Source organism: Phocoena phocoena, chromosome 2, assembly GCF_963924675.1.
Source record: "Phocoena phocoena chromosome 2, mPhoPho1.1, whole genome shotgun sequence".
NCBI lineage: Eukaryota > Metazoa > Chordata > Mammalia > Artiodactyla > Phocoenidae > Phocoena > Phocoena phocoena.
In genome coordinates this window covers 86367589-86383731 of record NC_089220.1, presented here as the reverse complement: position 1 = coordinate 86383731, position 16143 = coordinate 86367589, and the positions used below count along the sequence as shown (strand labels likewise).

The following is a 16143-nucleotide window of genomic DNA, read 5'->3' as shown; positions in this document are numbered from 1 at the left end:
GTTCTATTATTAAAAACAGAGAGAATGCTTTTATTTTCTACTTCCTGCCCTTCAACTCTCTCAATTCCCTCCAAGCTAAGTTCTAATCACATTAAGAAGAAACAAAAGTCAAGTACTCAATTTTGGGGGAACTAACCTATTTTCTTCCAAAGAAAATATACTAAGAAAGACAAACCTCAGCCACAGTACTACGTATACGATCCACCACCTGCTCAAAGTCCACCAAGCTGAAGAGGGGTTGCTGCTTGAGACGATGCAGCTCTGCAGCAAAAGTGTCCTCCTGGTTTTTCAAAATGGATCCTGCAAAACAGGAAGGCACTGTCAAAGGAAGACAGGGAACCTGCACAGGCAAGGGTTTCTCATCCCAGTGCCACAGCTATTTCACCTGCTTCTCAGGTAAGCATGTCACTCACAGCTGTGCTGAAATCTCAGAACATAGAGGTCAGTAACCACCCACCCTGCCCAGGCAGACTTTGGGGCCACACAGCATCAAATCAGCCTTTGAGGATGGGGTACAGTTGGGCAAGGAGACTCCTACCTTTCCTAGTCAGGTTTACATTTTGATTCTCAAACATCTGGACAGATTCTCCAACAAACAGGATTTTTTCAGCAACCCTCACTGGAATGTAGGACGGCAGAATCTCCACTCGCAGAGAAAACTGCTTTAGAGATGGTGCCAGCATGTTCTCTTCTTCTATCAGGCGCTGGTCAAAGAAATAATCCGTATCAGAGATGACGTAGGAAGTGAGAAAGGGAAAGCAAGGAAACATCCGGCAGGTCTCCCAACCTGTGATTTACATTTTCTAGAAGCAGGGACTTTAAATATGAAGTTGCATAATTGTTACATTACTGGTGCTAGAGAAATGTATTCCATTTTTAGGCAGCAAGATAGCATGGTGGAAATAGCAGTGGTTTTATTGACATTAGGATTTTAGCCCTCTGCCTTGGCTACTGTGTAAAAACTTGTGCAGGGGCTTCCCTGGTGGCGCAGTGGTTGAGAGTCCGCCTGCCGATGCAGGGGACACGGGTTCATGCTCTGGTCTGGGAAGATCCCACATGCCGCGGAGCGCCTGGGCCCGTGAGCCATGGCCGCTGAGCCTGCGCGTCTGCAGCCTGTGCTCCACAACAGGAGAGGCCACAGCAGTGAGAGGCCCGTGTACCGCAAAAAACAAACAAACAAACAAAAAAAACTTGTGCAGTAGGTCTGGAACCCAGTCTCCTTACTTGTACCATGGAATAATTGATCTTTGTTTTCTTCCAGATCTACATGTCTACGATTTATTATCTTGTGCATATGCCTGCTCTGCCCAGCTCTTTACGCAAGCCTGACTCATTTAGCCAAGTGGTTCTCAAAGCCTGGCTCCTGGACCAGCACCATTGGCCTCACTTGGGAGCTTGTTAGAAATGCAAATTTTCAAGCCCCTCCCCAGATTTACAGAAAACCTGGGGGGTAGGCCCAGCAGTCCGTGTTTTAACTAGCTCTCCAGGTGATTCTGAGGCACTCTCCAGTTTGAGAACCACTGATCTAGCCCACTCACCACCCAATCACTCAGGCCCCTTCTGTTCCCTGACTTGCTTTTGAGTTGACCCTTATCCAGCTCCAACTGGAACTTTAGGCTCCATACTCCTGACTTTGATCTCTGCTATTCACCCTTTTAGTTTTGGGCTTGGGTGCTGGTGTGCCTCGGGGCACTATCCTAGACCCTCTTCTCCTCTGGCTCTCAACACTCTTCCTAGACAATCACATCTTCTTCTAAGGCTGAACTGATCATCATAAGAGATATTTTTAATCTTTCTGCATCACAGGACTCTGCAATTATAACAGCTACGGACCTTCCAGAAAAATATATAACCGTACACTTCACAGACCCTCTGATGCCACTCGTGAACCCCAAATTAAAAACTTCTGTATGCCGATGACTCCTAAGACTTTAAACTAGATTACTCCCATGAGCTCTAGGCTCAGCCCACTGGTCATTTCCTACAAGTACCTCAAACTCAATGTGTCCAAAGTTAGACCCATCTTCTTTCCCCTGACACCAGCAATCCATGTTCCTTATCATCACCACTCGCCCACTACTAAAGGCAGAGACTTGGGTATCATCCTTGATTCTTCCCTCTGGACCCATAGCCAATCAATCACCACGACCTACCTGTTCCAGCTCCTTAATATCTCTCAAGCCTCTTTATTCTTCACCATATTTACTGTTCCCACCCTTGGTTTAGGCCACCATTATTTTTCAGCTAATGTCCCCAACATTCTCCTAACTGAACTACTTGCTGCTAATCTTAATTTTTAAAAAAACGATTCCCCACACAGTTTCTAGAGTGATCTATCATAAAGTCTGATCTAACATACAGAGGTAGGTTAACCTCTTGCCTAAAATTCTTCACGGTTCCCAGCTCTCTTCAGGCTCAAGTCTAAATTCCTTCCCATTGTTTACAAGGGCTTTCATGATCTTACCTCTGCTCATCTCAAAAGCTTCATTGACTGCCACTTCCCACACCCGCCCCCCACTGTCCCTTACACTCTACATCTCAGCCTTTATTTACCTGACTCTCTCAATTGAATTACTAATGGTTCCCCAAATGAGCCAGGTCCTTCATGGCCTCTGTATACTTTACACAGTCCTTTCCTATGCTTGGAATTTTTTTTTTTTCTTTTTGACCATGCAGCATGTGGGATCTTAGTTCCCCGACCAGGGATCAAACCCGCACCCCCTGCATTGGAAGCTTGGAGTTTTAACCACTGGACCGTGAGGGAAGTCCTCCTCCCAAACTCTTTGCAATTTAGACATACATTCCACTGAAAAGCCTTCTCTAGTTACTCTAAGACCATGTTCCCAGGATACCCATACTTACTCTTTCCAGAGCACTTAGTACACTGTAATATATCTTCCACTAAACTATAAGCTCTTTAAGGACAGGGACTACTACATTTTATTTGTTTATGCAGTTGTGGCATGTGGAACAGTACCTGGCATGTAACAGGCATTCAATAAAACGTTGTAACAGGATAAATGAATGGATGAATGGATAAGAACAATACAGGACTTTGGGGAGTCTAATCAAAACTCTAAACTGCGTGTAAAAGCTCTGGGTACCTACAAGACTACCTGAAGAGACAAGACTTATTCTCTTAAACGTGTATACCAGGAAGAGGGGAAACAAAAGGAATCTCACAAATATATTTTCTATTTTATAGTCTCACATTGTTAGGCATTAAGTATTAAGCTGAGATAAAGCCAAGTGTTTACATCTAAAGAATTTATGGAAGGTATCCAGGCTATGATGAGCTGGGGGCTGGGGGCAGGGGCAAGTCACCAAAAGGTCATCTAGCTGTAGACTTTTCCGACTCCTGGCAGGAGCAGGCTAGGCTTCTGGTTGGGCTCTCACCAAGTCCTGGAGTTCTCTCAGTTGTTTTCCTGTCAGTCCCCCAATGCCCAGATCCTCCTCATCCTCTTCTGGCTGGGCACTGACATTACCAGAAGATGGACCCTGTTTGATAAAGAACTCTTCGTGCTGGTCCAAGAGGAGTCCATGTAGCATCCAGGCTGAGAGCTGCTTATACATGACCCCGTGACACACGGCCAGGATTCTGAGTGGAGAGGAAAGCAAGAGCCTTAGAAGTCCACTAAGAGGACACTAAACCCATGCTTTAAACTGCTACAGGATAAACAGAGGCCTGAGGGTTTGGTCAGCAGAAGGGAAATGACCAATTAAGCTAAAAATAATTGTGCTATTTTAACTTAAATGTCTGCGGATGAACTAAGTGGTTAAATTTCCAAACTTGTAGCCAGTGTACTAAAGTCTGAAATGTTCAGTAAATGTTCTGATAGTCTTTTAGAAGAAGCACATTTTTTTCCCTCTTTTTGAGTAAAGTAAGTTTCAAAATGGATGATTCCTTTTAAAATTAAATGGACTTACAGGAGTCTCTTTTTGGCTAACACAGTATTAAATTAGTTTTTATTTTTGTTGGAATCACATAAGGAAAGTAGATTCAGTATGTGAGAAGCTGATATACCTGAAAAAGTATTATCCAACAAAATCCAGAGACTGAAACAAAATGCAGAAAGGTTGCTGGAGAATGGGATATATTCACATGGTCTCAAGGGATCACATCTCAGGTAACATATTAATGACAAAGGGGAAAACGTCCCTCTAAAACAGAGAGATCTGGTGGAAAGCACCTAAACCAAGTGATGAAACTTAACACCAGTAATAGGACAAACTTACTTTTTGTGCTGATATGCTGTAACAGGAAATAATATGACCTATGTAGTATTCTTGCCAAAAACGTTCAACCTGAATCTAATCATGAGGAAATAATCAGAAAAATCCAGATTGTGGAACATTCTACAGGCAGTCTTTGATCATACTCCACATTTAATACAGTTGTAATCATAAAATTTTGTATCCTTTTTTTAGATAGTATTATAAAAATATTTTTACATGTTGTTATAGTATTTGTAATTTTAATTGCATTATAGTCTATCAAGTGAATATATCTTTAATCAGCTTTCTTCTGCTGGTAATTTTCTAATTTTTTTTAAAATTTCTTAATATAGTAGACAACATTGCAGTGAATAATGATTATGCATATGGTTATTTTCTTCTTTTGAATAATTTTGTTAGGATAAAATTTTTAAGAGTGGCATTATAAGATTATAAAGCTACTCAAAATACACGTTTAGACGTAGCTAAGCATAATCCAGCACATGTAGTGGAAATTCTCCAAGGATAATGAGATCCAAAAATGAAAAAGGACTGCCTCAAGGTCATCTAGAGCCTTGCTTTGATACTCAACACTTTATTAAAACGCCCTTTTTGCAATTTCTGAGCCACCGTAAGGATTACATGGGCTCCTTTGCTCATGGGGCTTTTCCATCCTGGTCATAACTTTCCCCAGAAGGAAACCTGAGATGACCTGAAAATAAAACTTGTGCAAAATCAAGTCACCTGACCACCCACTCCGCCTCCCAACCCCAATGAAGCTGTGACTTACTTTTCTAGTGCACTGCGAACAGGAGGCAAACCTCCACAGCTGTGTTTGTACACTGTTTCCAGGATTTGACAGCCATGAATCTGTGGAAAATACAGCCTTGTCAAGCTGAATTGCATTTTAATAGTTCATGTAGCACAATCTCATATTCTATATTCCATTCAGAGGGCACAATCTGCAGAGAATGGGGATAAACTTTCTCATAAGATTTTTGTATAGTTCTGATTCTGACTCCAATGCCAATGTGTGGGGGGTTTTCCCACACTACCAAGCAATCCTCTGACACCAGCTTGGGTGTCCTACAATCCAACTCAATTCTGATACTATCCACCCAGAGATAGCATCAGATTCCACAGGTTAAGGGCTCAGTCCCTGTCCTCCATTTCCGACGCCAATCACAAGTTCAGGTTGTTCCCTGTGCTTCCAACTGGCTGATTAATAGATCAGAGGTTCCCCCTCCCTGGATTCCACTAATTTGCTAGAGCAGCTCACAGAACTCAGGAAACCCACTTATTCACTAGATTACCTATTTATTATGAAGGATACTAAAGGATACGAGTCAACACCCAGATGAAAAGGATACACAGGGCGAGGTCCCGAACAAAGGAGCTTCTGTCCGGCATGGTGGCACATAGAGGCACTCTGGCTCACCAATCTGGAAGCTCTCCAAACCCCGTCCTTTCTGGTTTTTATGGAGCCTTCATTACACAGGCAGGATTAATTAAATCACTGGCCATTGGTGATTGAACTCAATTTCTAGCTCTCTGCCCTCCTCTCTCCCCAGAGGTCAGGTGGGAATGGTGGGACTGAAAGTTCCAACCCTCCAATCACGTGGGTGTTTACCCTGGCAACCAGCCCCATACTTAAGTGCTTTCCCCAAATCACCTCATTAACAAACTCAGGTGTGGTAGAAAGGGGTTTGTTATGAATATCAAGTCACCTTTATTGCTCTTATTACTTAGGAAATTCTGAGTTTTAGAAGCTCTGTGCCAGAAACGGGACAAAGACCAAATCTATATTTCTTATTATAATCACAACATCACAATAGTTGTTGTCGAAGTATGGACCCTCCACCTCCCTGCCCCTCCCCATCCCACCCCATCCCCCAGCAGCATCTGCATCACCTGGAAACTTGTAAGAAATGCAAATTCTTGGGCCTCACTCCAGACCTACTGAATCAGAATCTCTGGGGTAGGGTCCAGCGATCTGGTTTTAACAATCTGCTCCAGGTGATTCTAATGCACAATGAAGTGTGAGAACTACTGCACTAAGGAAAAACCAGAATCATTTAGAGTTGAAATTCCAAGAAAGCTCTTACTTCAGATTAAGGCCTAATCCAGACTACTTACAAGGTATATACACTTTTCTAAAAATCTGCTTCCTCTTTCAATGTCCTTTTGCCTCTGCTTTTTTTTTTAACTGCTTTATTGAGGTATAAGTTATATACAATAAATTCACCTATTTTAAGAGTACTTTCAACAACTTTTAGTAAATTTACAGCATTGTGCAACCATCACCGTAATCCAGTTTTATAACATTTCCATCACTCTAAAAGGATCCCTGTGCCTGTTCGCACTCCCCCATTCTCACCTAACAACCTCATTTTTTACAGCCTTAGCACTCAGCTTCCTACAGCCTCCTCGGCAGGAAGGAAGGTTCACCCATCTGCAATCCCTCTACTCATTTTCCACTCTCCTTTCTTTGGCCAACGGAAGCTCAACGTCAACTGAGATGTGCCGGCATGTATGGACCCTTACACTAACCCCACTTACCTAGAAGTTCCCCTCCAATTTTGGGAGATGGTTTAGTAGAGTGGTTAAGAGCATAGTCTTTGGAGTCAGACAGCCCTGGGTTTACATCCTAGTTGTACCATTTACTACCATCTGTGTGACCCTAAGCACATTCCTTAACCTATTTGATTTTTTAGAGGATTGATTGTGATAATGTATGTAAAGCATTTAGCAGAGTGCCTGGTATGCAACAAGTGCACAATAAAAGCTCGATGTTATTTGATGAGGGCCATCAGCTTTGCAGGGTCAAACAGCACCTCCCCTGCTGGCTCTGCTAGCACAGAATGAATGCAGCAGAGGGTAAGTTTCTTATACAGCAATAAAATGAAGTAGCAACCTGGCAAACTGACTAGCTAACTAGTTATATTCAAATGAACACTCTTAATAAGCTAAGGCACAAATCTAACAGCTTAAGAACATGAATGAACTAAACATATTTAATCCATCTGTCTTTTTTGATCCAATTATGAACCAGCAGATTCTTCTTCTAATGTAAAATCTCAAAGCATCTCAGAATTATTAATTCTACCCAGAAAAGACATTCTCTGGACACTGGAGACCCTAACTTTTCAATGCATATGATAAAAACTTGTGATAAGAATAGGCATATTTAACTAATAAAATAAACATCTGGGTTTCACCCAATGATTTAAGAATTCTCAGAAAACTGCCAGTACCCTAACGATAAACCTACTACCTTCTTTCTAAGGATTAACTTTCTGCTTCTCTTCAAGATCCATATCCAACAGTTCTGAATCCTTAGTGTAAAATGCTCTCACCTCCAAGTATCTGTAGCATGTTCTCTTACCCAGCAGCATTCTTGGGTATATGTATTATCATTTCCCCCACCTTCTGGACCAGGAGGTGCTTAAGGGCAGGGTCCTAACTTATTTTTGCATTCCTGATACTTAGCATGATACTCAAGCAGATATCACTGAATGAATAAATAAATAATAAAAACTTCTGAAAACTAGGCTCTTCAAAAAAGAATGTAAAGGAAAATTAATTATGAGTATTTCCTTGGTGCTTACCAGAGCAAAAGGAAAAAGGAAAATTCTCACCTTTTGACTTTTAATTTGTTCTACTACAACCATCACAGAGGGGAAAAGGAGCTGGAACTGCAAAGGAGAGAATAATTAGGATGGTATATAATCAAATACAAGGAAAAAAAATTAACTCAGGAAATGCCTTTGTTTCTAAATAGTCCCACTTAACATAAAGATGGCAATACCACAGAACAGCCAAGATCCAGTATCCTAAGGCAATTTGCTACAGGGGTTGGCTGCAGATAGAAAGGGAATGGCAGACAGAAGCAGTTTCTATGTTTGAGGCTAGCATAATTGCTAATACTGAGGCCAATCTAGAGCATTAACATCACACAGTAAGTTTTCACTAAATTTGGAACTTTTCAAACAGTTCTGATCTAGGAAAGCATACAAAATATCAAATGCTGGGCTCTGAATCCAGAAGGAAAAAAGTTCTCAAAAATAATATTTTAAGTTAGATTATTCTAATGATATCAACAGATTCCAAAGCATTTTGTTATCTGGGCATCATACCTGATCTAAGGAGTAATTGACATGTGATATGGAGAGATGGGGGTCAGCCAGGAACTGCAACAAAAAAACACTCTGATTATGGCTCCATATAAAATATCTTGAATCTATTTCTTCTATGAAAACCAGAAGCGAATGTGAGAGTAGGCTTAGGGTTCATTTTAGGGTATTGAGAATTGATCATTTATAGAAGATTATTAATGTTGATTTTCAGGTGATAACAAAACCAAAGCTAGGGCTCTTCTAAACTCACTCAGGAACCTTTGCCGTGATCCACTTGCCACTTTGATCATGGCTTGGGCAATCACAGAGAGCACACTTACCCTCCAGCCACGCAGAAAATAGCTCATTCTTAACCACCTGACCGTATCAAAGGGCATTACAAATCAGGAACATGCCCTCATCTGCTGTCCCAGAGGTGTTCCTTCCCGTATTTCTTCTCACCTCTTGTTCCAAATCAAGCAGTGCTTGGCGATAAGGCTGCAAAACTGAATCCAGCCCTGTACAGAAGGCCCTTAGGTAGATTCCATGTGACCCACCTTGGCCCTGCTGAGATGGATGGTGATCCTGAAATCAAACAAAGAAAAGTCAACTTTTCAGCTCAGACCCTGAAACCCAAGGAAAACATTATCCTTTATTAATGGCATTTTTTTGTTTAAATAATTCCCTATCAAAGCAGTGCTTCAATGAGAGGAAAACCTGACTGAAGAGACCTTTTAAAATGTGATAATGTTTTCATTTTCCAAGTGGCTCAGATGTTACAAACAACCAGGTATTACTCCATACTGTCACTAGAGGTTTTTCAACAACTCAGTTCTAACCTTATAACTTCTAGCTTAAATCCCTTTGGTGGTTTCCCCTTGCCCCAGAATAATATCTAAACTCCTCTACATGGTATACAACTTCTGGCCCTTACTCTCTAAAATTATCTTTAACTGCTTCCAACTTCACATCTTCATTTACAAATTACTCAGCAGTTCCCTGAATGTGCCTTGTTTCTATCTCTCACCCCTGTGAATGAGTGTGGTCTGCTTGTAACTCATGTTTGTGACAAATACGTACTCTTCCTGCAGGACCCAACTCCAGCATCTCTTCCCTGAAAAGCCCTTTCTAACTCTCCCTAGGGAATTAATAGCTCCCCTTTGTTGCTTTCATAGCATCCCTGTTTAGTGCTGGAACTGAACTTTTGTTTATCTGTCCCCTCACTAGACCAAGAGCTTCATGAAGCAAGGGCCCATACTTTGTTCATCTTTGCATTTCATTTCCTAGCACAGTTCTTTGAACAGATGGTAACTATTTACTGAATAAATAAAATGACCTCAGTCCTCCTTCTAACAACCCTTCTCCTGCCTAGATGGCAATTCATCAAAAACACGAACCTGATAGCCAACATGGGGAGTGAGAAGACACTCACCAAGAGGCTATTAACAAATATGGTTTGTCTTTCAAGAAAGCTGCAGTTTCTTTGTAAAAGCATTCTTTTTCTACACGGGGGAATTGCAGTTAACAGTTGACTAGAGGCCATGATGACTAGCCTTTCTGGCTATGTACTGATTTGCATGGTCAGGCTCTGGTGGTGGTAGATACCATAGCAGGATTCAGCAACAAATGTGGTAGGAAGCTTGGGCTCAGAGGTTATAAGGCACACTGTAGCCAGAGGATGCTGCAGAGGATACTAGTAGTTCCTGGAGATAAATGTTCCCAGCTATAATAAGAATACCACGGGCATAGGGTGAAATAGACCAGATTGGCTTACAACCAGGTGATTTTGTTTTGGTTGTGTCATTCCAGAGAACTGAATGTCTTCATTTATCACAAAATGAAAGAAAAAATGAGACTGCTTTTACTTTTCAAAAAAGAAAGAGGTACTACAAATATCTTTAGAATTTGGGAAAGTAGGAATTCACATATAACTTGCACATAGTCACACGAATATAGGACAGGTTTGGTTTTTTTTTAAGTGTTATATACAAACACTTAAAGAGCCCTTTTCATCTATATTAATATGTATACAGGTTCCAACTTTGATCATTGTGTTCTCATTATTATGACTTCATAGCAAACTGGCACTGATTAGGTTTTTTTAAATATAAATTTATTTATTTATTTTTGGCTGCGTTGGGTCTTGCTGCATGCAGGCTTTCTCTAGTTGCGGCGAGCAGAGGCTACTCTTTGTTGCAGTGCACGGGCTTCTCATTGCGGTGGTTTCTCTTGCTGTGGAGCATGGGCTCTAGGCAGGCAGGCTTCTGTAGTTGTGGCACATGGGCTCAGTAGTTGTGGCTCGCGGGCTCTAGAGCACAGGTTTAGCAGTTGTGGCTCACGGGCTCTGTGGCATGTGGGATCTTCCTGGACCAGGGCTCGAACCCATGTCCTCTGCCTTGGCAGGCAGATTCTTAACCACTGCACCACCAGGGAAGTCCCTGGCATTGATTAGATTTTAAATTCTTTTCTCTGCAACAAAATCTGTTTGAATCAGAATCCCTGTCCCAGAGATGAAAATATAAGGCATTATTCTCTGACTCCTTTGTCCCATAGATTACCACCAAGGGCCTGACAACCAGTTTATATAACAGGGGCCAGGTGGTACTGACTGCATTGTTTCAGAAAACTATCCTTCCTTTTCCTTTCTAGAAGTCTCTGCCTTTCTCTTCAACCAGAATCATTCTTTCCACTGGGAAATAGTCATCATTAAATCAGAGTCACACAATGCAGCAATCTTCTTACTTACCACTGACAGAATTGCAGACCATTAAAAGTAAAAAAGAACTTTAAAATTTCTCTTTAAAAAAAAATTTGAGTTCTACTATATGCCAGGCACTTCACATGAATTACCTTGTTTAATCCCCACAACCCTATTAGATAGGTACTATCTATCCCCATTTTATAGGTAAGGAAACTGAGCCTCAGGTTACTGCTGAGCAGTCTATGGCCAGTAAGTGATGGACAGGAAACAAATCTTTGGCCACTACACTATAAAGCACTGACTTCCAATTAATTTATATTAATCAATAATATTTATTAAGTCTTACCACATGCCAAAACCTTCTCCAGTTTAACTCTTATTCACAAATAAGAAAAAGGAAGCCTGAAGATTTTAGTTGCCTGCCTCAATGCAACTACGGTAGTTAGAAGCAAAGTGGCAAAGGAATTTTAAATAATGCTTTGTGTTTTCACCTCTGGGACTGGAACTCTGGTCCAGCTCAAACTGATTTAATTCAGGTCTCTTAAAACTTGGGCAAAGTATACTTTCTCTTACATCCATCTGCCTAAATTGGTCCCCATGTATATTTTCCCCTTGTTTGAGGTACAGTCACCTTGCCTTCACTTGAATAATTCCAGTGATGAGAAGTTCATAACTTCTTGACACTTACATCACATGAATTACCAATGGATTCACTGAAAACTTAACATAGCTCCAGCCCTGGGGAGGTGTACGTTCCCTGAGAACAGGAACCTACCTGCTGCTGCACATGGCCCGTGTACTGTTCAATGAACTCGGTGAAACGAATGTAGTCTGTGCCCAGCCGGCAGAGTCGATTCAGGACACTGGTTTCACTGGGATGGAGAAATGGGAAGTCCTGTGACACCTGCAGGAAAGGAATAATGCTAAAAACGCTGATGCCCGCTACTCACTGCTCACTAGAACGATTGTCTCCCTTTGCAAGACGGCTATTTAAGACTGTTAAGTTCTAGATAACAAAAGTATTTCCAAATCACTACAAAGACGTTGTTCCCCAGTTCCAACTTAGTTATTTATTGAAATAGGCAGTAATGCATGGTAAAGAATTTAAACAGTACAAAATGGTATACATGAAAAATAAGTCAACCTCTACAGAGGCAGCCACTACTACCTGCTTTTTTTTTTAATTTTAGTATAAATATTATATTGGTTTCAGGTGTACAACATAGTGATCCAGTATTTTTACAGATTACAAACCATACTAAGTTATTATAAAAGACTGACTAGGGGCTCCCCTGGTGGCACAGTGGTTAAGAATCTGCCTGCTAATGCAGGGGACACAGGTTCTATCCCTGGTCTGGGAAGATCCGACATGCTGTGGAGCAACTAAGCCCGTGTGCCACAACTACTGAGCCTGTGCCCTAGAGCCCGTGAGCCACAACTACTGAGCCCACGCGCAGCAGCAATGACCCGATGCAGCCCAAAATAAATAAATAAATAAATTTATTTTAAAAAAAGACTGACTATATTCCTGTGCTGTACATTACATGCCCGTGACTTGTTTATTTTGTAACTGGTAGTTTGTACCTCTTAATACCCTTCACCTATTTCATCCCTCCCCCTATCCCTCTCCCTTCTGGTGACCACCATTTGTTCTCTGTATCTATGCATCTGTTTCTGTCTATGCATATGTTTGTCTGTTTGTTTTGTTTTCTAAATTCCACATATAAGTGAAATCATAAAGTATTTGTCTTTCTCTGTCTGACTTATTTCACTAAGCGTAATATCCTCCAGGCCCATCCATGTTGTCACAAATGGCAAGATTTCATTCTTTTTCATGGCTAAGTATATTACCTATTCCTTATGGAATTTTCCTGGGATGGTCTATAAGGATATATGGGGTTTTTGATCTGGTTGCAACAAAGTCTCTTGAGCAATATTGCTCACTCTTGGTTCTGCAGATTCCAGAGGTTTCTCAGACATATTCTTAGGATTTACAAATTCTCTATGAAAATTTAAATTTTGTTTTCATTTTGATAAAAATGTAAAATTAATGTAGCATATTATAATCTGTAAAAGCACCTTGTAACTGGACATATAATTTAGTGTCCATATTTTCATTTGTATTTTTAATTTAAATCATGGCCAAATGATAGCCTAGTATGGTATGTAAAGATTTCACAGCAGTTCAAGCAGAAAAATAGTAGTGGGAGAATGTACTCATTCAATCAACTAAGAAAAAAATCACAGCAAAATGTACATAAAGTTACCATTTTAGCCATTCAAGTGTACAGTTTAGTGGCATTAAGTGCATTCACTTTGTTGTGCAACCATCACCACCATCCATCTCCAGAACTTTTTCATCTTCCCAAACTAAAACTCTGTACCTCTTGAATGATGACTCCCCATTGTTCCTTCCCCCACACACCCTGGCAAGTACCCTTCTAATTTCTGTCTCTATGAATTTGACTACTCTACAATATTTATCCGTTTGTGACTGGCTTATTTCACTTAGCATAGTGTCTTCAAGGTTCATCCATGTTGTAGCATGTGTTAGAATGTCTCTCCTTTCTAAGGCTGAATAATATTCTATTGTATGTACATGCCACATTTTGTTTATTCACTTCATTTGTCTATGGACATCTAAGTTGCTTCTGCCTTTTGGCTATTGTGAATAATGCTGCTATGAACATGGGTTTACAGATATCTATTTGAGTCCCTGCTTTCACTTCTTTTGGGTATATACCCAGGAATAAAACTGTGGGATCATTTGGTAATTCTGTGTTTAATTTTTGGAGGAGTCACCATATTGTTTTCCACAGGGACTGAACCATTTTACATTTCCACCAGCAATGCACAAGGGTTCTAATTTCTCTACAACCTCACCAACACTTGTTATTTTCTGTTTTTTTTGGTAGTAACCATCCTAAAGGGTATAAAATGATATCTCATTGTGCTTTTTTTTTTTTTTGCGGTACGCGGGCCTCTCACTGTTGTGGTGTTTCCCGTTGCGGAGCACAGGCTCCGGACGCGCAGGCTCAGCGGCCATGGCTCACGGGCCCAGCCGCTCCGCGGCATGTGGGATCTTCCCGACCGGGGCATGAACCCGTGTCCCCTGCATCGGCAGGCGGACTCTCAACCACTGCGCCACTAGGGAAGCCCCTCTCATTGAGCTTTTGATTTGCATTTCCCTAATGATTAGTGATATTGATCATCTTTTCATTTGTTGCCCATTGTATATCTTCTTTGGAGAATCAACCAACTTTTAGTGACTACGTACTTATCCCAGGCACTGTGCTAACATTCCAAGATTAAATAGTGAACAAAATCAGACATATTTACTACTCCCAAGGAACTCAGAATATTTCACATTCATATTGTATTTTGTGGAAGCCATCTTTATGTGACAGTAACTGTAGTAATAAATAGGCAAAGAAGAATTTTTCTGTTACTGATTCCACAAGAATTTGATTAGGAATCCATTTAATGTAGATTTTAATGACACAATGCTAACCATATCTTCAAGTTAACAACTTAAGAGGTAGCATGACATAGTCCTTAAGAACTTGATCTCTGGAGCCAGACTGCCTAGGTGTGAATCCCTGAGTTGCCTCTTACTTGCTTGAAATCTTAGGCAAGCAATACCCCTCTGTGCCTCAGTTTTCATACCTATAAAGATGATAATTGTGAGGATTAAATAAATTAATACATGTAAATCACATGTGCCAAGCACATAGCAAGTGCTCAATACATGTCAGCAATTTTTTATTTTTAGGACAGCTCTACTCCATTATTAAGTGATACTCCTATTAAAATTGGCATTTGAGGGCTTCCCTGGTGGCGCAGTGGTTGAGAGTCCACCTGCCGATGCAGGGGACGCGGGTTCGTGCCCCGGTCCGGGAAGATCCCACGTGCCGCGGAGCGGCTGGGCCCGTGAGCCATGGCCGCTGAGCCTGCGCGTCCGGAGCCTGTGCTCCGCAACAGGAGAGGCCACAACAGTGAGAGGCTCGCGTACAGCAAAAAAAAAAAAAAAAAAAAATTGGCATTTGAGCAGTGTTTGTTGGCAGAGTTTTAGAAAAGTTCCAGGTCTGGTTACTCTGAAACAACAAACGATACCTTAAAGTTATTGGTATCATTTGGTACAACCTACTTATATGAACAGGCATTCTCTTCATTAGAGTTACTGAAGTCAAAATAGAAAACAGCCAAATCTGCAGAAAAGTCATTCTACCATTTAACTCAATGTTGACAATTTAGTTTTAGCAAAACAACAGTATATATTACATTAGATCAGTGGTTCTCAGTGGGGGCAATTTTGCCCCCAAGGGATATGGTAATGTCTGAAGATATTTTTGGTTGCACAACTCAGGGTATACCACTGGCATGTAGCAAGTAGAGGCCATGGATGCTGCTAAACATCCTACAGTGCACAGGACGGCCCCCACAGCAAAGAATTATCCAGTCCAAAACGTCAGTAGTGCCAATGCTGAGAAGCTGCATTAGATTAACGTCAATTTGAATTGATCAGTTTGGTAGTTTTATTTACTTTGTAAAAATAACTGGTTTTACAGTTGTTAAAGAGCAATATGCTTGAGTTTATACTTAGCTTAATGTGTATACATATTCAATATTACAATAAACTTATTTTTATCAACACTGGGCATTCATGACAATTTTTCCCTTTATCGAAATGTGAAAAACACCGTTCTGCAGAAAGTATGCAATATTTGCTGATTTTGGTGGAATTTTTTTCTTTCACAAATAGCTTAATACCTACTATGTGGCAGAAACTGTACTAGGTGCTCCTGGTACATCTATGAAGAAGACCACTGTGGTCTTAGCCCCCATGGGCAATCTATGTGAGAGAAAGACTAAACATAGGTAACAACAATAAATAATATGAATTGTGATGTCCTATAAGGGAAATAAACAAGTTGCTGTGATAGAAAATAATGGCATAAGGAGTATACTTAAAGAGGTGGTCAGAGAAGGTTTTTCTGAGAAGTAACTTTAAAGCTGAGAACTTAAGGAGGAAAATATCCGATTGAGACATTTTTATAAGAAAAAAAGGAAGGCAGCTATTGTTCCCATATTCTTTCGTCTCTTTTTACTTCT

General features: G+C 40.8%; 1 protein-coding gene across 1 annotated transcript in view; it reads right to left on the bottom strand.

The window, feature by feature from the left end:
- The window catches only part of TUBGCP4 (tubulin gamma complex component 4), a 43720-nt gene that overhangs the window by 21877 nt on the left and 5700 nt on the right, over positions 1–16143 (bottom strand). Inside the window, exons 2-9 of the mRNA XM_065871510.1 lie at positions 11807–11935; positions 8793–8915; positions 8352–8405; positions 7854–7910; positions 5006–5085; positions 3397–3598; positions 539–704; positions 176–300 (exon numbers count right to left, since the gene is read on the bottom strand). Coding sequence (XP_065727582.1) covers positions 176–300; positions 539–704; positions 3397–3598; positions 5006–5085; positions 7854–7910; positions 8352–8405; positions 8793–8915; positions 11807–11935 — 936 coding nt within the window. The remainder of the gene's footprint in view (positions 1–175; positions 301–538; positions 705–3396; positions 3599–5005; positions 5086–7853; positions 7911–8351; positions 8406–8792; positions 8916–11806; positions 11936–16143) is intronic.